The sequence below is a fragment of the Opisthorchis viverrini genome, assembly GCF_000715545.1.
Source record: "Opisthorchis viverrini unplaced genomic scaffold opera_v5_377, whole genome shotgun sequence".
Classification (NCBI taxonomy): Eukaryota; Metazoa; Platyhelminthes; class Trematoda; order Opisthorchiida; family Opisthorchiidae; genus Opisthorchis; species Opisthorchis viverrini.
The window spans coordinates 273093-297539 of record NW_008752018.1 but is presented as its reverse complement, the minus strand read 5'-3'; the positions used below and the strand labels follow the sequence as shown (position 1 = coordinate 297539).

The 24447-nt window shown below is 43.0% G+C and overlaps 2 protein-coding genes across 2 annotated transcripts in view; one reads left to right on the top strand and one right to left on the bottom strand.

Moving 5' to 3' along the window:
• The window catches only part of T265_10367 (hypothetical protein), a gene marked incomplete at both ends in the record, with an annotated part of 4458 nt that extends 4034 nt beyond the window's left edge, over positions 1 to 424 (top strand). The window contains one exon of the mRNA XM_009176722.1: positions 193 to 424. Coding sequence (XP_009174986.1) covers positions 193 to 424 — 232 coding nt within the window. The remainder of the gene's footprint in view (positions 1 to 192) is intronic.
• T265_15134 (hypothetical protein) overlaps positions 1 to 24447 on the bottom strand; it is a gene marked incomplete at both ends in the record, with an annotated part of 47826 nt that overhangs the window by 17456 nt on the left and 5923 nt on the right. The window contains 2 exons of the mRNA XM_009176721.1: positions 4276 to 4354; positions 13317 to 13397. Of these exons, the coding sequence (XP_009174985.1) occupies positions 4276 to 4354; positions 13317 to 13397 (160 nt within the window). The remainder of the gene's footprint in view (positions 1 to 4275; positions 4355 to 13316; positions 13398 to 24447) is intronic.

The window sequence follows — 24447 nt, the reverse complement described above, 5'->3', positions numbered from 1 at the left end:
GCCCCGGGCACCGAAGATGGACTGTTGGAGTCGTCCTCAAAAGAATCGGTCAGGTGATTTACAGCGTCCAAGTGGGATCATTGATATGGAAACGAACCGTAAATCAATTACGGCCGACTGAGTGCCAGATCCCAAAGGCGGAAGAACAGTTACTAGACCTCAACCTACTGCTTGAAACTTTGATCTCTCAAGACCAGCACCTATAGCCACAGCTACGCATGTACCGCACAAGACAGATCCATTGCTGCAACCGAGACGCCATACCGGTCGCACCAGAAAAAGGGTGGAACCTTTACAACTTGATCCGCGTCGAAAATCTTACGTTGAACGTTCAAAAGGGGGAAGTATCAGGAAGGTCAGCTTCCTGAAAGCAACCACTGAATGCCCGGAATCTACGGCGACTTGCAGCTCCGCTGGGTGTTGACCAGACAAACAACGCCCCCTTAATATGCAGCGCGTCACAGCCTTGCATCAAAGCCAGACAGCGCGAGTCAGCGTTGATCAAGGACAGACAACGCCTCCGCAATATGCAGCACGTCGCTGCCTCGTACCAAAGCCAGACCGCGTGCGTCAGCATTGGACCAAGTTCAGACAGTGTCCTTCCAATAAAAAGCTTGAGACCGTTGTACTTTTCGCACTCGCGCTCTCGCAGCCAATTTGTTGGAATATAGCTATTGTGTTCCCTTCCGTGAGCCTTTTTCTCTCCGACACTAGGCACTGGAGCGGGTCAGCAGCAGATACCACATGCCGACGAATCAGCAGATGTAACACTAGTCTTGCTGGGTAGCAGTGCGCAACAGCATCTCAGCTTGTGAATATTTGATGAGTTGGCGAATTTTTATGTACCTAGTCGGTAAGATCCAGGTTGTTCGGCACCGAGCGAAAGAGGAAATATCAGTCACATTTTGGGCATTTTGAGGTACAACATCAATTTCTGTGTAACAGTTAAGCCTGCGAGCTATAAAATTTCGTAAACCTAGATACATTAACACAGTGCTTATTTCCAGATGCAGGGACCGGCTTCCTAAATAAACCGTTTTGAGTTGGCCTAATGGGAAGAACGTTGATAGTAACCACTCCCATTAGAGAGGACACTTTCGGTCGGTCTTTTGAAGCTGTATTTCTGGGAGAATACGCTTGTAGTTTGCAAGGTTGAGGCTATGCTTTCCTTGCCTATAAGTATTGCGCACTAGTTCGCGGTCCTAATATTGCATATCGATTGAGAAGTGGACTGGATTACAGTCTAAGGAAAATTAGAAAGATGAATGCAGTTGGCACTTCAGGTTCGAACTTTTTAAGGTGTGTGAAATTTTCAATATGAATTTGTGACGTATAGGCCAAGCGATCAGCTACAGAGAACGAGTTTTGTCCTCAGGAATAATCCCCACGATGCCTTCCGTGGCAATAAAAAAGTGACTTCCGTGGTCTACCGGTACGGTCATACCGATTGACTAGACCATCGGCGACAGCATCTTTCAGATTAGAGGTTGAGTTGTTTTTTTTCGAGCAGCTATCTGAGCCAAGCTTGAATGAAGACTGCCAATCTGAACCGATTGATCTTCGATACTCTTGAACGAACGCTTCCTCCGAATTTCAAATCTTTTTACGATCAAAGACTTGCTGAAAACTGCTTGGCTATCGACCTATCACTCACATTATTTTCAACTACACAATACCACATCTCGACTGATCTGCTTCGCAAATCCCAGTAGCCCGTTACAACCATTTCCTGAGGTCTCATTCAGCATGCAGTGGTAATCCGTTAAAACATCAGCTTCAGCAGTATGGACTAAACAATGTATTCGAACAATCTTGCTGGATTCGTCAAATCCACTTGGCCATTTCACATGGCCTTTGAGTGAGAAAAGTAGGTTTTTGAAATGCCCTCGATTTGGAAGGACAAGTACAACTGGCCCGACGGGTGGTCCGTCCGTATAAGTACTGGTAACGAGCGCGCAGTTGACCTTTCGAGGGTTGGCAACATCTTGGACAATGGACAACAAAAAGGCATTGACCAACACATGGTGAACTGAAATTCCACCGCACTTAGGGCGCGGAGTATCGGCAAGGCGAAACCACGATAAAATTTATTCGCTGAATCAATGATGGTGACAGAAACATAATCCTTATTTGTATCAGCAGTGGACGGTGGATCCTTGCAATCAACTCGCTCTGTCAAATAATTTCATAGCTTAGATAAGCCGGACGAATCCGAGCAATGTCGAATAATGGGACAAATATCTCTGAAAATCTTTGATACAGAACTTGGTAGAAGAAGCCACGTTGGATTTTTTTCACGTGCTGAAAAATTGAATCATCTTTGAATAGAATCCCCCAAGTGAGGAAAAGCAGATTCCATGGATTTTTTACCTCAACAGAGAACAGGTCAGGCATGAAACTCGGTTTTGATTGGCTGTTGGCTCTATCAGACGACCATCTTTCTACTGGGGAGTATTTGGAACTTTCACCGGGATATTTCGCATGAAGAACCTGGTAATTAGTAAAACCATCAATGACTGGGATTTTAGTGAATGTGTGGTAGAATTCCAGAAGGTCCGACTACACGAGGCCCCTGTTATTACCGAAACGCACCCGATATGTGACTGTCTGGTTAGAACTGAAGTTGGGTATGAAGCTTGATTTCTACTAGCTGTCGATATGACCAATGAATAGTATTTGAATGCGGAGGCCAGTGTACTTCGTGTTGACTTTTTACTAACCGAACATGAGGATGAGTTGAACATACTCATAATTGAGTATGCCCTTCCCATTCAGGACTAAACGGTCATTATGGATTTTCCCTCAGGATTGGTGCACGCAATGCTCTTTGTTACCCCGTATCCTCATAGCTTGAAGCCCTCGGACCTGAAATGGTTTCGTTTGAGTTTGGGAAGAGATACTGCCCGACTGCCCAAGTTCAGATAGGAGTAGTCATAATGCGAACCACGAACCGTTCTTTGGTAAGTTCGCGCCTCAACCACTGAGCTATTTTCCGGTATTTCTCCATATATGGTTTAGTACAGGCTACCAGCTGGTTAGTTCGATAAAAGAATTTTATATACTGTCGAGCAGAAGTATGCAAGGCAGTTTTTGTGAATGAACCAGTTATCTGATAAAACGACCATCAGAACAACCAACAACAACTACGCGATAGTTACATGGTATTTCTGAGTACTAAATTAGAATTCAACGTTACCAAAGAACTCCTTTTCTTCTGGAAATTCGCTTTCCTAGTTATGTCGGAACAGCCGGGCAACTTTCAGCTCTCAAAGGCTTTCTCCGCTAGGACGTTCAGCCAACTTGAAAAGTTTCTCTTCACACTAATCTTTCCCCCAAGCAGTGTGACCCACTGTTACTTCGGTTCTTCCTGCATGTCGACTGCTTTCAAACGTAAAATATACTTCATTGTCGCCTGTTTTGAGTGCAATGCGGATCGAAGAGTCAGCAGAACGGACCTGACATCCCAAGTATGGTAGACGGATCCTTTCAACTTCGACGCAATATTCATCTGAGCAGCTTCGGTTGCCGGTAGCTATTGCTCAGCGCCTTCTAGATGGCATAATCATGGTTCTATTCGACCTTCGATTAGAAGGAAAAGTTCCACCTGTTCATTTACAGCCAACCAGTCACTCGTTTCCATGTCTTTCACGTGAATAAATGTGAATTAGGGTAAATCAAGTGTGATCCACCAATCAGCTCATTCCGAGTGCACATCTCACTTATGAACCTTATCCGCATCGACAGTACAACTGAGATGACTTGCAGAAAGCACACCTATCTGCGTGCATCGCTGACGCTAAGATGTTATATCCATTGGAACCTGTTATATATATATATATATATATATATATATATATATATATATATATATATATATATATATATATATATATATATATATATATATATATATATATATATATATATATATATATATATATAGAAAACCGCTGGGCACATGTAGACTCAGTGCAGCTGTGAATATTCTGGGTTGAAAAGAGGCAAAAATATCCAGATATAAAGAGTGCCCGTAATGGCACTGCATCGCCACTTGATATTCGAGGGGATATCGCCTAAATGTACTGTACAATATCGTCAACAACCTAGTTTGCTTGTGAGCCCTATGGCGCTCACAATCACGCAGAACAACACAACGATAAATGAATTAGACGCGACCGGTTATCGGAATTCCTCTACTTGGCAAAGACAGTGATTGCCAACTGAAGCCCATTAAATTTGAAAAACAAACCTAGATGCTAGGATGATCAAACTTACATGTCAAAATAATCACAACTGTCTGAGCCACAAAGACTCCACCGAAAAATCCGAACCAGAACACAGCCTTTGGATTGTGCTGAAATCGCGGAGTTTAAAAGTGGAATTAAGATGGGGAATACGGCAAATAGAGGGCAAGGTGAACGACTATTGCTATTTTATCGATCCCTTAGATGTTCAATAAAACCGGTAGAGTATAAATGTCTTTGCTAAAGTCACGTAACCAGGATATGAGTGGTTGTTGTCAAGGTAACCTAAGTAAAATGTGAAAATGGTACGAAGATTTGACCCTAACAAAGCGGGAGAGAAATGTGGAGTTGGAACAAACAGCGAGTTCTAAGGCGAGTAGTTTTCAAACAGCGCATGTGAAGCTCAAGGTAACCTAAGTAAAATGTGAAAATGTTACCAAGATTTGATCCTAACAAACCGGGAGAGAAATGTCGAGTTGGAACAAACAGCGAGTTTTAAGGCGAGTAGTTTTTAAACAGCGCATGTGAAGTGCAAGACTTGCAGAAATTCGAAGGAAGGGAGTTGTCGATCGTCTGGTGACTAAGAAAAAATTTTCAGTGACGCCAACGAATCTCTGTTGGCCTAATAGGACAAATGCGAACGGATAGCAAACGTCACGTGCCAGTGGCCGCCCGATCAGCTGCTTGAACGATTGTCAGGACAGAGCAGGAATACGTTTCGGACCAATCGTTGGAAAGACTGTCATGTGAAATCGACTGAGTCCAAGGTTGCCATAAATTTTGAACCACTGACCGACTCAATCAACTGGAAAATGTTGGGGAATTCATCGTTCCAGAGAGGTTTGATAAACACCGATTGTTTACCAAACCTCTCTGAACTACTAACCGACTCGTTTCACGCTGTAAGCCATTAGAAGACACTGAGATGGGTAGTAATTCACTCAACACTCAGTTAGTAATGACACACGTCTCTTGGGATAGTCGAGATATAACACCACCGATCGGTCTAAAACGGATGGTGTTACTTTCTCGAACAGTACTCTACGGTTGCACAAGAAACATGTATTCTTACACGACATGGTGATGAAAACTTACATTCTAGTGAAGTTTCCGTTCTGCGACCAGACAACCCACCCGAACAATCAGTAATTCAGATGCTGCATTCTAGAGGACGCAAGACATGGGTGGTCTATTAGCAAACCAGTCATATGGAACCGTAATACATCACTTCCAATAACTGGGAGCGATGCTGTCTGGACGCGCAAAACCGTTTCGTAATAATGTCCCTTTTATTGTGACTGACACTTTTTTGATTTTTTTGATTGCTTCCTTTGACTACACAATCAATGTGACTACCGTTCTGCGAGTGATGTCTCCCTAATGGAGTGTCCTGGTTCACACACATGACCGACAATGAAAAAAAACACAGTGACTGAGTTGAAAGCGATGGATCTCTACACAATTATGATACGGCTTCACATGTTACAAAGGGTGACCAACTCTACGGAATACAAACGCCAAGACTTTGCATTTCTCTTTGTTCTGCAGCTACTAAACCGATTGTGATTGACAACCTTGTGATTGTGTCTGGATCTGGGTCAGTACCGGTCAAGCAAGCAATCTGCTGATGTAGTTAACTCGCGTAACACGCTGTCGAGGTTTTTGAACACGTGCGGCTGGCGGGTTGAAGCAATCTGCACTAATACTCAGATGAAAGAGGTCAACAGTGAGGCCGATAAGCTGCACGACAATCACACTGGTCTGAGATGAGGACGCAGCACAACCGCATCCTCGCTGAGGACGCAGAACAACCGCATCCTTGTACAAAGATAGCAAAGGTTTCATTACCCCACGAACTCAGTCGTGCTTGCAGAAAGATACAACGAAAGCTACATCAAAATGCAGCATTTGCGGTCCGAATTCACCCAATAATTTTGGCAAATCGTCCTTGAGGCCGAGCGTAGTCTTATAATTCGATAAGCGTGAATATGTATCTGAAATCCACGCAAGTTATCCGCTTCAAGCGTTTGAACCATGCAATCCGTATCGACAGGTTGGTTTCCAAACATCAGTGAGTCTTTAGAAGTCACTACGCAGTTCATCGCTTATGCGGTAATGAACGAATGCTTAGTCCATCATTTATCTCAACCGACGCACGGTCACTGGTAATCACGAAAAAAATATAAGAGAACGAGGACAAACAAGTAATATGAAAGCTGGCTTTCTGTTGATATCAACAGAAGAGTTTGGCCTCGCGGAATGGTTACTTTCGCCGACCATGGAAGTAGTTATCAACCTAATCTTGGCACAATTTTTCCAAATCTATCTCAGAAAAATACTCATACAAAGCTTGCAAATGCCCCTGGCACAGCCCGTTCATGAGGAATTATTTCTTATGTATTTCGATGACAGAATAGCTGTGTGCAGTTGCTTCGGGCAAATACTATCACCAATTTTCAGGGAGATTTGACCTCGTGACCTCCTGGCTAGTGGATGAAGCTTACACCGTATGGCCGAGAGAAGCTGATAATCAATGCGATTAACTTCAGAAGGATATGCCCCCTATTGGCATTCATTTGGACGATTCAAATCAATTGGTCACGTGTTGATTGGCTCCTGTCTGTTCACATCCTTCAACTACTCGTGGTCGAACGCAGTAATTTTCAGCTACCAACCAGGAGCTCAAAGGTCCGTATCCTCTTAGAAGTTTGCTCAGCGATAAAATAAGAGCAAGAGAAATACTGGTGACTATATTGTCATAATGCAAAAAACACCAACTTCTAACTAACCAGATTCTACTCACTGACCAGAATAAATCGATAAAATCAAACACCAATTCCCTCACAAGTGATTACCCGTTACCAGGGGATTTCTACCCCATCAGATTCATCATCAATAACAAATGGGTTCAGTTGCTTGCACACTCAGCATATAATCAAAAGTATGGTTGCGTATAAAGTGAATTACACTTACTAGCGAGACAAGTTGTTGTTAACGGAAAACTTGGTTGAATGAATCTTTCGTTTAGGATGTTCCTCAACTGAATGCACTGCACGAAGGCCACCTCGTCTTTCGGTTGGTATGATAGTCGAGATACCATTGTGTTTATTTGAATGGGACAGGCTACTCAAAAGTTTTCTGAGAAATATTCGGTGGCTCATTACCGATTTTACCTTCTCTGGGACTCACTAGGTAGGCACAGGTCGGTTCGTTCACCCTCCATTTTAGCGTAGAATGTATCCGCCGAACAATAAAACAGCGCCTTCGGAAACGCAAATCCACTTGGCTGGAAATTGGATCGAGGATGTCATTACAGACCGATACAGGTCATGTGACTGATTCCAGTATTTCGTGCAAGGCATCACTAGCCATCTGATAATCTATCAGGATGCATCAACTGCAAGCGATTGACATTCACTCATGACCGAAAAACACGTGATCAATGGATTATGACGTGGGATAATTTGAACACTCGACCCAAGCTGAGACTGTAAGTTAACTGCTAGGAGCCAAATATCCAGCCGTTTCACCATGATCTGGTGACAAGCAAGGTTTTCGTCAAAAAAACAGGACGAAGGCATTGTTCACCGGCAGTAAAAAATTTACTGATGTTTCAACCCAAGTCTCACTCTGCAACAACAAACCGGGGGCGGTAGCCAATTTAAAGGCGTCCGCACATGTTTTGACCCGGGTCATCGGAATGCTAGTCCATGCCACCGTCAACTAGGTCAACCAAACACAAGTAGTTAGAGTACACCAACTCGCTGTGTGCTCGTAGCGCGCCTTGGATGCATTTGGCTGCTGGGAAAACTGACAGTCTACGGTTGAAGAAATATCTAACCTATCATCCTCGATCTCATTGCTGCCATTCTCCTCGCTGAGGCAGGTAGGTTGCCAAGTAAGAACTACTTCATGAATCAAGTTACATGTCTGGGAATAGTTGTGAAGTCTAGGGCTGTGTTTTCACTCTTGTGGCTGTCAACTTGAAGAAAGTATGCAAGACTATCGCATAAGACGCAACGTGCTATGTTTAAGAATCACATTTCCCCATCCGAGGACCTTGCTTCATGACTCACAAATACCTCCAAATACCACATTTTGTTTGGTCCAACCAACGACGAATAGCTAACTGTTTAACTGACAAGTTTTGGAATACATAAAAGTTTTGTTTACGGTTCAGTTTAAGTGTGTGTGACAATTCATGAATGAAAAGATACGGGTAATTTTCAGGAATGATTCAATCCGCAGCGAACACAAAAACATAGCCGTGTTTGTGTGTGTTTACGTTTTTCACTCAACTGATCTTAGAAGTGTGAAATGTCTCTAACCTAGGCCTACCAAGTGTACCGAACTTTATTATGGTTCGTAATACACTACTCATAAGGTTGTTGAAGATTATTCGACAGCCCACGATCGGTTTCGCTCTTCTTGGGGCTCATCCGACAGGCGTGTTCTCCGAGTTTTCGTCAAACTTATGTTTTACTTGAACCCAAACTGGACTAATTCGGACAAATACACTCATTTACAAATCCAATTTTGTTTGCAAATGAGTGCATTACGCTAATTATCATGGCTCGTTTTTTAAAGGGGTTTTCCCTATTTTTATTTCATCAATGTACAGCAAAACCTGTCTGGAAGAAGTGACAGCTGCAGAAACTCTTGTACCTGGTGCTTGTCCATGGGTGTGTTATGTGGAAATAGAGGATTGACGTTTAACCTCTATTTTTAAGAGGCAATGGAGTAACCGGAAACATTGGGATACAATAAAATTAGTTGTTGCTATTGAAAAGTTTATATTCCACAGGAATGACCCAAAGCGGTTGCTTTAAGAGAATGGTCGAAGGAAATGGATGCGCTGCAAAGCTGCGTTACTCAAAATGTAGCCCCTTTTGGGATTTCAGAGCAGAGCCATAAAGCTACCATCCAACTTTTTGGAGTCTGTATTTTTTTCCGGGTAGATTCCTGCAGCTTGTGGCCAAGCTTGGGGATAAATTTCATTTATGCACGTAGCTACTTAGTCCCCGCTTCTCAAAAATCGATCAACCCTGGTGAGTCGTTGATAAAACACTGAATCGGTGCGAGAAGGGTATGAATCTTCGAACTCAGTGTGGATTCCTCTTCGCATAGGAAAAAACAGTCACCAGGCGCACACAGCGAGATTTCGCTGCGGGAGATGAAGATGAATCGGAAAAATACTAATGACGCAAAACTGCTTGAGTGACATGAGCTTTGACATCTAGGTCCCACCCAAACACAAAACACAGTGGCAAATAAGCACAGGTCGATTATCACCCTACTGAGTGTGTTCATAGCCTGCTTCAAGAGTTTCAACCCACTTGTGCATAGTTTCTTAGGTTGTTCAGTCAGTCGACAAGCATCTTAATCAGGTAGCTCATCAGCCTCTGTATTCATGAACACCTGGTCTTATTCGGTCAAATTACAAGCAAAACGTTTTATTTTTTATTTAGAAATGGTGAATCTAAACTGCATCACTTAGATTCACACCTAAGGCTCTATTCAAAAGTGGAGACTATGTTACTGATCTAGTCGGATGCCGTTTGGCCGCAGCTATTGAACGCATCATTAATAATGCAAAGTCCGTTTTTTTTACGTACGCAACCGATTTCTCAGACCCAGAATGGCGTGGTATCAGTCACCGACATCCAACGCTTCACCACTGAGAGATGGATAACCTGCTTCAACAGAATGGTCAGCTGATCAATCCATCAATCGCTTATTGAAGCCTGTTAATCGAGTTCCGAATTCGAATTCAGTCAATTGACCACTTAACTCTTAACCGCTCGTCTACTCCTTGAAGCTGAACATCGTATTGACTCAGTAGCTGAAGTTCACGTCGTTTGCATGAGGTGGGTGCAATATAGCAACTCCTCTCAAATTCATGAGAGTAAATGCTGTGCACTATGGCCATGTTATCCCAATTTCATAAAGTGCCTATCTTCAAATGTCGTTAAACCCCTATTTGGCTGTAACTACCTTCTCGAATAGCAAACCGGTCTTTACCCTCATGTGACATACAGATCACGCCTTTCAATTCCTTCCAAATCAACACAGCGGTTTGATTCGTGTGACCTACCGTACTTAGTTACCCCCTTTTTCGGTCTGTTATTCACTTGCAAACTTCCTCGGTGTTCTTACCCAACGCGCGCTTTGCTTTGTTACCATGCCAGTGCGAATCCAACATTGTCGCCGACCTTGACTGAAAGCACAAAACCTTCCGATCTATCCCAGTGGCTGAATAGTTGTCTGAACAGGCGGTTTCAGCAAAACAGCGAACGGTCTGTGGTGCCGTCATATCATTGGAACTGTGACAGTACTTCTATTTCACGCAGGCTGATTCTGAGTTGCAAACGTCAGTCGTGATTGAATTCACAATCCATTTTGGAGTGAACAGCGCACACGTTTGGTACACGGAATTCGCTCATCCATCACGGTATGGAGCAGAGCGAAGGAATCGTGAGCAGAGAAATTTTTGGATAGTCATTCTGCAAATCTCCCATGCAGTGGGAATTTGCCAAAGGAACCTTAAAAATATATTGGTGGAGACGTCGTGGATTCAGACTGTACAACTCCCTTGACCAGATATACCTGTTGAAAGCGAGAGTTTCACTGAACCAAATACGTTTTGAAACCTGGTGATTTACTTAGAGTGCTTAAACCACAATATCGGCTGGTAACTGTCGCTCTAAGTAGATACATTTTTACAATAACACAAAGAGTGGATAGTATCCCTTGAACAAAAGTGTACTTTTCATGTAGCTCTATTCAGGCAACAGCAGCCCAGGATTTGAGTCTGAACAAGTCTTCACAAAATTCTAAACATTTGACATTGCTCACTCGCATCTGTCTAGGTAGAAACACAAAATAAATCTAGAGATAACTAGAAACACAAGATGCCGTAAGTGGAAAAGATGTCAAAATGACCCCGCGCACAGAAATCTCGGCATCGGCTGCTTCTCCGATTCTGTGTGCAGTCAGAAAATAAACAATGTCATCACGCAAAGTGCGATAAGTCACATCAAGTTGCAGCAGTCATGTACGGTTTTCACGGTAGGCGTACGGCATTGTCACATGAATTAAAAAAATTGATGTGCATTTAAAATCGATACAAATTATGTTTTGAGTATAGTGCAGATACGCACGGATACTTCACTATAAATATCACTCATAAAACCAAGAAACTTGGCAAAATTCACGCAAATAAGAAAAAGTAACAAATAATTTATATGTCGACTGAGGGCGGCAAAAATCCAGGGGCAAGAGTGAAAAAGGATCAAAAACGATTGTCTTAAGAAACAAAGAGTAAATTATCATGAAGGAAATTACTCACAATGTTGCTGAAAACTCTTCTTCAGCAAACTTGTGAGTAGATTCCCTCGTGAAAATATACTACGATATCTCGACTATCGTACCAACTGAAACATGAGGCAGCCTGTGTGCAGCACATTCAGTTGTAGAACATCATAAACGAGAGATTCAGTTGAGTCTCTCGTGAAAACCAAAAAGATTTGCAAATGAGCGTATTTCTCGAAAGATTAAGTTAGTTAATTGCAGGGTCTTGCACAATCACAAATGTTTTCGTCAAAGGGTACTTTTCTAAAGAATTCAAATATCAGACTGTGAATGGATCTAAAGGTTGATTCTTTCCTGAAGCTTTTTGTTGTGCATTTCTTTGAACTCCCAGAATTGGAGCTTTTAAATTATTTTAAATGATATCCACTGATTCGTTAGCATCGTCCTGAAGGATGAAACTGTCAGGCAGTAGAATGCCCAATATAAGGCACACAATCAGCCTAAGGATTCTCCAGGTTGCACAATTGCAACTCATGGTGGCACTAGTGGCATAACTCAACTGAATCCTCCCCTTATGACATCCTCGGACCAACTATTCTACACAGAGGCTGCTTTGTGTTTCATTTTGAACAATATTCAATGTATTGGATTATTCTTTTTGCCATTAAACATTTCAACCTCAGGTTGCTTTGATGATTGGGGCGAGATGGCTCAGTGGTTATAGCGCGAATTTATTGACCGGAAAGTTCGTGGTTCGAACCCGATCTCTGGCTCTCGACTTTCCCTGTCTAGGCTTTGGCAGTCTAGCAGTATCCCAGCCCTCGTGCTCCCTTCGGTTGGCATGGCAGCCAGACACCGGAAGGGTGTTACAGCTGAAAGCGTTTTCTTCTTTCTTTGATGACTGCCATAATAACATCGAAAACCGTAGTATTGAAATAGACCCCCAAGTCTACGTTCCTTGAACTTCTCTGAAGCATCCGCACAGCCTTTAAACGGAGCGGACGGTGCCACAACCGTGATGACCGCACCAATTCAGGAGTGGGACGGGAGCAGTGCGAGCGAACCGATTTGTTTTGGATGACCGAACCATCGCTTTGTTACTTATGACCATCAACTATCTACATTGTTTGGCGGGTGGATCAGAATGGAGTACCCACTACTATTGGTTGGATGTGACCGCATGTAGCGTGACCCAGAAACATCGGCATCAAAGATGGATCGCTTCACTTTTGGACGTACAATCATGTGGATTCGGAAAACGTTTTCGAACAGTCACCGGTCATGGCCAAGCAATCCGCTTGACCGCACCAAACCGACAGCCGCCTTCAAATACAGACAAGGCCCAGAATGTGCGCTGCGAGAAAAAGAGTCCAGTAATCCCCCCGTTTGGTTTTAACTAACCATGAGGAGGATTGTTCAGACGAGAAATACCACGTTCTTTGTTAGCGTTCCTCGTCAGGCTTGGGCAACTTAGCGATATCTAGGCTCTCGTGCTTCCTTCGGGTAGCGCGGTAGCTATGCACCGAAAAAGTGTTGAAGCCGAACGATTTTCTGTAAATAAACAGTTTGAAAATATTCAAAAAACTCGTCCATAACCGATACAGGCATACTTCAGGAAACGTTGCCAATCTTTTAGCTTGCTTAGGTTCTGTTATGCCCATATATCATTTCAAACTTGCCATGGGGGACTTAAAAACACGGAAACTAATAAGTGAAACAAGGCAGTAGCATGCGAATAACTAACTGTTGTACGCAACTTACACGCTCTGAGAGTGGCGGCACTCTGAGGCGTTTCATTGCCTTTGATCGATCTCCATGTTCCAATTTATCAGTATAGATATCCTGAAAGGCCACAATGAATTGTTACGGCACGTATTTCTAGGTCAATACAACCAGCAAAAAAAACAACCAGAAGCAACTAGCGAGTGATTTACGGCCCAGTACAAAAACGCAACTTCTTTTCAGCAAAAAACTCTTTCATCGAATAAGCCGCTTTCAATCTCGGATTCTTGTGCATATGAAACGCAATTCGTGTTCTTTCGTTCGGAATAGATTGTCTGACGCTGCTTACTCCTTATCGTAGACGATTGCACGTGAAAAAATGCACTCTCTGAGTTCTGTTAAAACTAACCAGATTTTCAAAAATTCTTGGTGAATACTAACCGAAACTCGCAAAGAAGTTCTAAATACACTTCGGGTATGTATGGGTTTTGTAATGTTGTGGGCCCCAAAAACAAACACACGCCTGATGTTCTCTTCAGTGAAACCACCGGAGAAAAGGGACTTGCATTGGGAAAGTAATGTGTCTCATGACCGTACGAGACGAGTTCATACGAAAAGGAGGTTTTAAAAGCAAACATTTTGACACCAATATTTTATCACTTTTCCGCAGATAAGTTCTCTAAAACTGCTTGAATAGCGACATTTCAAATCTGTTAAAGGTAACCTGCTTCAGTGATAATTATTTTCAAATTATGCTCAATCGATTACCTTGGTTTGCGAAGAGTTGGTCGCTCACCGGAAGAAATACGGGCACGTTTCTCAGCTTGGTCAGGCACTATTCAAAGTTCATAGTAAGGTAGGGTTTGGAAGCTTTACTGGAGCTTTCGTGCATAAAAGCCAAAAGGCCCTGAACATTTGTTTCGTCCTCATTGGGATCGCCTCCCACCAATCCCCTGGGCATAGTTTCATACTTACGACCTCGTGGATTGTAGTCGAAGTCTGAACCATCCATCAACATGTGACCAAGTGATGTTAAATGCATGATTGGAGGATGAGTGGTGCTATATTCTGTATAAGTGCGATCAGCTGATGATCAATCATTCGTGACTTAACGGTATAATCTCTAACTACTGGTCGATAGGTCGCAAGTACGGATCTACCCATAAATTTGTGATACTTTGAGTGCTGATGGCTCTAAATAAAAATGGAACAGCGGTGCAGTCGTCCCTGGCGTTTAGGCATAGACTGACTTCACTTAGAGAATAAAATCTCCATTGAGATACCTAAAATGTGTGGAGACGTTTATAGAGGATTCTAACTGGGCCATTAAGGAGTACGGTTCCTTAACATTTCCACCCACGAGCATTGACATGTGACTGCTTTTAGTGATCAAAAATACGCACTTCCACCAATCAAACACCGCCGTACGAAGGAAGATTGATTTCACCTTTGCACAATAATTGACCTCCTCCTCCGCAGCACTGCGGTACTGGGAGTCCGCATTCTTTACGTCACACAGTCTTCAAACACCGAAAAAAGTCAATCACTCCTGCCTCGAAACGTTAAACCGCACTTTTGTATTTGTCACATTTCCGTACTATTTGGGTGGAACGATGACATGTTGCCAAGTGAGTGGTCATGCAAAAAAAGCATATTTGTTAATCATCCGAGAAACAGAGACAAATAACCATCAGAACGATTTTGGTGAGCTTAGAGTACACTCTTGTCTAGGCTACCGAGCAAATTTAAGTGATCCTCGAATCAATATCCAACTTGATATTTTCCAGGGCAAACAAATTTCCTGTGTCCATTTATGTGGTTCTCACAAGCCGGTAACCCAACTCACCAGTGGTATTCTGTTTTCGTTCGTTTCAGGTTATTTGATACCTGTGAATTAGCTCTTAATTTACTCTACATAATGCATTAACAGCATGAGCACAACAAGTTGCTGTTGAGATGGCCCAAGGTTAGATTGCTACGGAGAACTATTATACTCTTCTCAGTTCAAATTCCGTCAAACAACCTCATATACGGTCCGTTTTTTATGGAGACAAACATTTTGTCTGGTGGTGACATAGGACCACGAAAATTAGGTGAGGCCCACTACTGGGTACTGATGTATGAAAGTCTTCCTAGTACGAACATACAGTACAAAGCAACAGCAGGTGGCATCCAAGTTTGTTTCACCAGATGGTTTACGACACCTTATCTGGAACGGCAAATAAATCTGATCTGCAACTCTGTTGGTGCATACATTATAAACATCATAACTGAATTCTTGTCCACAATAACGCTCAAGACCAGCGCATACGTTCTTTATGGGCCCATAATAAAATATAGTTATCTGATGAGTTTTATTTCATGGCGAAACTTGAGTCTGACACTTGCTGATCAATGAAGATAAATGGCGCCAAAATGTGAGAACTTTTAAGTCAGAGTATGTTTGTCCTCACAAATCCCTTGAAAACCCGCACGTCACATTGCAATAAGCTTATTTCTTTATCAACGCTTGCTGCCCTCTGCAGACACAGATGTATCTCAGGTTTTACTAGTAAGTGCCTAATGTCGCTTGTAGTTCAATGCCGTCGGGCTGTTTGGCGTGATCTTGCGGTCCAGATGTATTAAGGGAAGCTGGTTTCCCACAGGTTGTGTAAGTTGTCCTGTAGATCAGATTCGAAATCAGGAACCTGACCTCTGCGAGTAAAAAACCTAAAAAACTTTCATCCTTTGACTGTCAATGCATCTGACGCATTGTTCGCGTCTGGTGGGAACACAGATTTACCGGTGCTGATGGTATATAGGAGAAACCCTCTAGAGTAGCAACTTGCCCGATGACACTTTATGGGCTGTGTGTAGTGAGGAGGTTTTAGTCCGAGCAAAGCCAGTTTGTGCAGAAAAACCAAGACTTCACTGACTTGGTCTCAAACGTTTAACGGTAGAGGATGGTCTGCCTAGTAAATCACGTTTTGCATAGGCATAAGCAGTGTAGGAATAGATTTGGCTTGAGCTCATAATCTGAGAGTGAACTATGAAGGTCATCACGAATACACTCAGTCCCTCCAGAAACTGCCGTCCGCGTGGATGGAGATTCCAAAATGAACTATACCAGTAGTTTCAGTGGTGCTTCCGCATCCGAACTGTTTACAAGACAGTTCAACATTTTGCTCGACCATCCTTTACCTCCTAATCGTCTGTAAACTATAATGTTTTGGCCGGTAGCCTGCAACACACATGTTCTCTGGTTCAATCCATTAGTTATCGTAAAACATATGCGGGATTACTGGGCCCCTGTGTGGCATGTACATGGTTCGTAAATGCTGCTGCTGCTGCCGATGATGGTGATGACGGTGGGGAGGAGGATGATGGTGACAAATTGTGGGTGGTTTAGTCATTTGTAGAATTTGCGGTCATCTTGAGAGTCCTGCTCTTGTCCTGACACAATTATCTTAATGAGTCGACACCGATGAGAGGAAGCACTGAACTAGAGAGTTGGTTTCTTTAGAGCTCATCAGCACTGCACATCGTTTACCGTTACACGATTTGAAATCCGGATATGTGAAGCGCGACGCGAGCTTGTTACCAGTACTTCACTAGCGCACGCTCGTTGCAGTCTGCATAGGTGAACGTGCTCATACAGGAACAGTGAGATTGGTTTGCCGAATACATCAAACGCGATCAAGTAACTATTCTGGATGTGTGGTACAGGACCTCCCAGTTAGAGTTTCCGGTCCCCGAATAGCCAAGAAGATGCACTGTTGCTGAGGTATACTAAGAGCAAAGCCCGAGTCCAGTGCTTCCCTTCATTTGTTTGGACTCACCAGAAAAGTTACACCGGGATTGAAGAGGGACTGTTCAAAGAGGGATGACGGGGACAGATTGTGACGATGACAACTGTGATGCAGGGAGAAAGAGGAAAACAAACGAGGAGTATTTTTTGTTTGTTTGTCTTATTTGTTTTATTTGTTTTATTCAATTTTACTTCTATTCTGCTGTCGCTATGGCTTATCATCATCGTCATCATCATCATCCGCTGTTGTAGCTGCCACAGTTTCGTCCATCAATGATTTGGGGAGGTAGACCAGGTAGTAACGTATTGGAGGTGGGAGCTGTTAAGTTCGTGCGGAAATATAGCACCATCAGTGGACTTTTAAGTGGAGGGTTGGGAAGAAAGCTACGCATTGAAGGCAGTGGCATGAATGCACGAGCGTCATTGATGGCGCAACTTGGCTATGTCTGATAACGTCCCCAACCATTGACATGGTTTTTCTCAGGCTCCCCATCCAGGAAATCGGCAGTGACCGACGCAGATGAGTTTGCTGATAATTACTTTCACACTTCGCCGCAAAGTCATGTTTGACCGCATCTGGCTCGTCTCCACCCTTCACGTAGTTGGGCCTAAAGAACCCTTTGGCATACGCAGCACGTGGCCAAGCTAGCGCAACCTGTGCAGTGTGGAGGCAAGTTAATTATTCCGGATACCATTTGACGTACTTCAGCATTGCTGAGATGGTGTTCCCACCAGATTCGGACAATGCTCCGAAGACATCAGTCGTCAAACAATGAAAGTCTTCTGACATCCTCAGCGCGCAGCGGCCAGGTTTCTGATCCATATAGTAATATGGAGCGCACCGCAGAATTTTAAACTCGACCCTTGACAGAGAAGCTGATATCACGCCTACGCCACAGGTGACGCAGGTTCACAAAAGCTGCTCTGGCTTTCGCAATCCGGATGGGAACATCATTTTGTGCGTAGTCACCGGGACTGATACAGCTTCCAAGGTAGACAAACTTGTCTACTATCTCAGTCGTTTCATATGCAAGCATAAATCTGGGGTTCGAGCCTATCCATTCTTGCAGCGGCACTTTACACTTTGCAGGTGTGAAGCGCATGCCAAACCGTGAGACAGAATATTGTTTGCACTACCACAGTATCAGACACAAGAAGAGCTATGTTGTCTGCGTACTCGATATCTGTAAACGGACGCCCCGGTAGAACTTCGACTTCACAGGTATTAGAGGCTGGCAATGAGTTTTCCATAGTTGTATCAATGACCAACTTGAAAAGAAATGATGAAAGAGGACAGTCTTGTCTATGGCTTATAGATGTAATGCGGAGGATGAAATGAAGGAAATCGCATTTTGGACGGTATGAGACCAAAGCTAAGGTCACTCTCCACACTTTATCAGCTATCTGAAATAAGTACTAGGCTAATCATCGTATCAACAGTTTCGTTAATGACTCCAGTTAAATGTTGGTGCACCCGAATTCATCCGGACACTTTACCGCACTTCCCACAAATTAACATTCTTACTCAAAACACTCAGTTTCGAACGGTGAAAACCGCAACCTCATAGTATCCAGTCATAGAAACAAAACACAGTGTTTCTCCCCAGTTTTCTTCCATTCCGAACGATAAGGTTGATGGCTTAGCCACTCGGTCGATCAATGTAAAACATGATGCTCAACGCGCATGCGCGTGAATTCGTTCACTCCCGGCCAAAAGTACATTTTCAACGATCGAGCTAAGTAGAACTTTGGGAAAACATCTGCCGGAACGCGGTGCTTCAAGAAACCACTGTGAATTCCGCGTAGAAATGCTCTTGGCTATTTCCCACTCCCAAACGCCAAAAGCTGACGGGAAAAAACAATAGAAACCACACGGTTTGAGACATCTGCCGGAACGCGGTGCTTCAAGAAACCACTGTGAATTCCGCGTAGAAATGCTCTTGGCTATTTCCCACTCCCAAACGCCAAAAGCTGACGGGAAAAAAACAATAGAAACCACAACGGTTTGAGGAGTGGGAAGAAAACAAGGACAAGTTTGATGACACACACGCACAATCGACCAATACATCAGGCCAACACTACCACAGAGGTTAGGGTTATTTAGTGTTCCCTGTGGATCACGTGATGTTCTGTTTCTATCGTATAATCGAACAGATTTTTCCCACTGTCCACGTAAAACAAGTGAGAAACATAATGTAGATAGGACCATGTGAAATTTAATGTGTGGACATATGTGGCATAAAGAAGAATGACAAGATAACCAGAAACTAATGTACGACACCGAGGAATATACACCACATAGTTGAGTGTCTACAATTATCCGTTGCTATCATATGAAATAAAATTAGAACAAACAGAGAAGTGACGTGAACATACAGTCGGAACACTCAGCTTGCCGTAAATAAATATCTGACAGTTTATCCAATGCTCTTTTCGAAATGAAAGTGACAAGGATTTGTGTACATGTGGGATAAGTCAACGGGGAAAACGTGAGCATAGTTATCACAAGTTATCCAACCTTGTTAGAAAAGGCGTATCACTTCAAATACCTTAGATGCCAACCTTCTTCCCGCTACTCTTTTCTTGATCTTTTCCGCTTTTTGGCGCTAATTTTAGCCTCTCCGCTGTCATTCCCATTTTTTATAAATTTTCCTGAGCAAAGACAATCACAACTTTGTTGGGTTTCTTTTTTGTGCCCCATAAAGATTCCACCAACCGGGCTATCCTAGTGCAAATTTCGCAGCCTGTCGGAACCAAACAATCCGCCCTAGAACAAAAAACGGTATAATGATACAGTACAATACAACGAATTCTGACAAACCGGCTGAAAACGGTCAGATGAATGCAGTCATGGCTAGTTTAAAACAGCGAATATCCGTTAACACCATGAACCTCAATGTGTTTTTACGTTAGTAGGAGAAAATGCTACCGAGACATGTGGACCGAATTTCTCATACCGTTTGTACAGAATGGTTCAAAGCGATTGCGCAAGACGGAGTTGCTACTGTCAACATTAGTGGGGTTATTTCTGATAAGTGACATTCTGTAGACAATAACGTTAATAATTTTATTACAATAAAAGCTGACAAGCGACCACTGAATGATATCACTTTGGTAGATCATGTGAACATCCCGAATACCCAAATGTACGCAGTAGCATTCGCACAAATATATTTTTGAATGAAAGAAAAGGTAAACCAAAATCACGTATAACCCCCCAATGGTTTTGTAGCCCACACCGTTTTTTGTAACCTGGGAAACAGGCATGTCACTCCGGCGACTGCCGTCCCCACTTACACAACGTTAGTGTCCCCACAGCTCGCGGGCTGAATACACTGAAAAGTATACCTAGTGTGAAACATTCATACGGCCAGTTTTTGCAGGTAACAGCCAATGGTGAATGGTCCTGCATGTCTTTATCTAATCACCACCACAACGGCTATACACAGCGATATCGCTTCATCCAAATGAAGACATACTGCTTGGAATAAACCGAAAGTTGACATAAGCTTATCGAACTACCAGCCATTCATTCCGTTAGCGTGTTTGTTCATACGCTTCAAGGTCGAGACTATGGAGTCGCACGGCCCCAACCAAGAGACTCGTGGTTTAAATCAAACCTTGATGTTCTTACTGAATAGTCCAGTTTTCCATAGCTCAGCATTTTGTCAGCCTTCATACAAGCTACTGTTTGCATGTCAGCTAGGTAGTAAAATAACGTCATCGTTCTGTGTTTGTTTGTGTGGACTGTGTTGCTCCAGGCGTAAGCTCGCTACTCACTGCAGATTATATGTTTCTTTGAAGGTGACATCACTTAATGGGGCTTGACCTACACAGCCTCAGGGGATGCAAGTAGAACATGGTTCACCGATACGGATTCGGAATCTTTGACGAGCGAATCGTCATGAATGATAACACAGCCGCAGGACTGCAACACTTCTACAGTTGTCCTAAGGATGTTACTCATCATTGCAAAGGAATGCATGGCGCATGCCTCATCACAGTCTGTTATGTACGTACTTTTTTTCTTAACTAATTTCATGTCCCTCTTTGACATTTTCCACCATTAACCGCTTAGCATTCCAACTTCGTTATGACGAACATTTCATTCATAGGGACAAGTATCAATAAGCGTTAGTGACAGCATAACGAAAGCAAATCAGCCAAAAAGTCTCTCCCTAACCTGGTAACAGTCTTTTATTATCCGAGGCGAGGCACAAGTATCTTGCAACATAACCATATAATAAATAAAATAAAATGGTTTCCAACAATTGAAGAAATTAAGCAAAATTCTCATTTTGGTGAAACCTGCAAATGCCACGCCCTTGTTCAACTTGAGAAGTGAATAGCGACTGACTCGGTTATCCAATGTCGTAATCAAGGATTAGAAAGAAGTTTATCAAAAATCCGTCTGTTCACGCTGATTTTGGTTATGAAATCAGTTAGTTTGCGTAGTGAGAAGCTGGTAAGACCGCGAGTCAGAATCTCTTTGGAGAGTTGTGTCACATACTGCTGCTTTATCCACACAAGCATAGGACAACTGTTCGGCCCCTTAGTCTTTTCACCACAGATCGGCTGCGGTCGTGGCTGACCGGCAAACACCGGTGAATTCTGCACGCGGAGCATGAAGACGGTGGTTCGAGTTGCGAATTCCAAAGAGTGAAATGAGGACGTATGGAGGGATTCGCAGTGGAAGCTATTTCATGGAAGCCAATGAACACCGTAAGGCACTAACGTCATTATAATGTTGGTACGAATAGGATTCATCGTCGGTTGGATGAAATAAAACATTTGAATGTGTCCGCAATTCATGCGTCAGTTTACGCCAAAAGCGACAGGCTCATGACAACGGTGTGCACGCAGACATGCTAGAATCCCATTCTTTGATAGAACGTTAGCAGAAAAGGCAAGTTCTCAGATGGAGAAACCCCTGAAGATACTTTATTTCCTTGAAGAGGCAACGACAGAGTTTTCGGCTGACCATGTGAAATCCCTCCCCCCGAAAAAAGTCAGGCCTTTCTTCAGTTACTTTCTGCTGTTACAAGGAATATAGCGCAATTAGAAACTGCATTCGACTGGCTCTGGAAAATTTCCCGATACCTAACCTGCCACAGATTGATTAAAGTATCAGGTGACATAAACCAAACCAAAATGTGTCGAGGTTCCTTTGGAGATACTCAAGCCATTACCAGGTCCCAGTTCCTTTTTTGCCTGGGCTGAAAATCAACAAGTGTCACTAGCCAAAAGTCAACATGAAGAGTACCTGTACTCGTGACGTTTACGTTTCGTTCGTTCTGCGAGCAAACGGATTTATTTGGATATTCCATCAAAGTCAGTGAAACGAAAATTCAAGCAGTATGCCCCGTAGCTAATAAAAATTAGCAATCAAGTTCAATAGACGAGTCCGATCAGTTACATCCCACTAGATTATAAAAACGCCAATAATGCTCCCGGATAAATACAGATCTCTTTATTCAATGCACTTGTTATACATTAGAACCCGTTACAATGACCTCGGTAGGACCGAAAATAAATTTGCATTTAACAGGAGCTGCCTTATCACAGAATGTACACCATAAAGCTAATGTCTGTTGAACACCTGATGATTGTATTTGACACAATATTTATCAGGCGGTTAAGGGATCGAGCATTGACAGCACCATAAAAAGCTTCATGAATCCTCAACAGTACTTTCTGAACTAAGCTGAGTAATCCGGTTACCTACACCTAGGTGTATCGTCATCCGGACAGACTTTAGTAAGGCATCTACTTTGCCATTGAACGGCGACACATAAATATGTCCAAACAAACACTAAATAGACTTCTGAGATTTGTCTGTTCAGTTTGCTAATCTCTCTGCCCCACATGCTGTTGCACTTTCCTATATTTTTTTCCTACACTAGTTGGTTCTTTGATTATCCGCAAACCAGTGTCTACGGAATTTAATTCGTTAAAGTTGCCAAACCACCGGCAATCGTATTGTGCAAGTTCGGAGGGGATAGCGTGAGCTCCACATAGCCTCAACATTACTTCATTTTAAGGACAGCGTAATAATCACGCAACACGTAATCACAGACATTCATCTGCGTAAGTTGGGGTCGGTTTGGTCCTCTGGAGAGAAAATGGGAGCGTTCCGACTGAGTGTACAAAGAGGACCCTACTGTCGTGCAGTTCAATCACTTGGTTTCAGCTGATATTGCATGCAAACGTACTGCGTCGAGTTTCATGAGCCAGACTCGTCTGGATTTAGTTCAGTAGACCCCGTAGTCAGTCATGGTGAACCGTGAAGTATCATATTTAACTGTTAGCCCGCCTAGTTAAATTGGCTTCTAGAGAACCGTCTGACTGTGGTTTTCTTGAATCCCGCAACAGGTAAACCATTAAGTGAATAATGAAAATTTTTGCCTGTTACAGAGTCGTAGGGTATTCCCCATGGCCTATTGCCAACTTGGTTGCACTATGGCTGGTATCTAGAAATTGCATTTTTTGCCGCCCTATTGAACACACTTCTATGCTTTTACCCCAATTACACTCCTAAGGTTTTCACCGGCAACATTCCAATTGGGCCATGAAACAACTTAGCCTAACTCGCCCTAACAAAACTGTCACAAGCAAGAACAGTTCCATAAAGCACACAATAATCAGTGTTAGTTTGTCTGCTAACATCCTTGTCAAGGAAAGTTGAGTTAAAATAAGCAGCTGCATAATTGTTTCACACCGGATGATCTCCGCAATTCGATCGAGCCATTCCGGTAAATCATGTGGTATGTTCTATTGCGTATTGTGAGTAAGTAAGCCACCGTACACAATACGTGACCTATTGAACCTTGGAGTTATATACGACAACGATAAGCCATAATCCAAGTGCTGACACGTTTTACTGTTGTGACAACGACCTCACACTGACTTATTTCCAAGCTGAATGTGACAGTGGACGCAACCACTGAGAACTGACATGTCGGCTTATGGCTCACAAAAATATCAGACATTGGTAATGGAAGCTTCCATGCGTGTGGCATGCCATTGAGGCTTCCAAATATAGGCTGCACGGTTAGGAACAGCCGGTACCATCTCGTGCATAAACTCCGAAGCCTTGTCGTCTCGTACAAATGGCTACAATAGTAAGATGATAGACTTGATTACGCATTGAAAAGCTCTCTTCTGTACTATTACAAAAACAAGTTATCCAAGGAGAGAAAAAGATATTTGTTACAACAATTTTCAAACATCTGGTTGGTTTTCTCGTGTGAGTACTTCAGTAAAACAGCAGTGAATGGGCCGTATCCTCGGCGCAATGAAAAGACATCCGAAATCCCACCATGTACCCCATCGCATTATGTGGAGTAAAGTGCAAAAGGCAAGGATTTTAGAGTGTTCATAGCT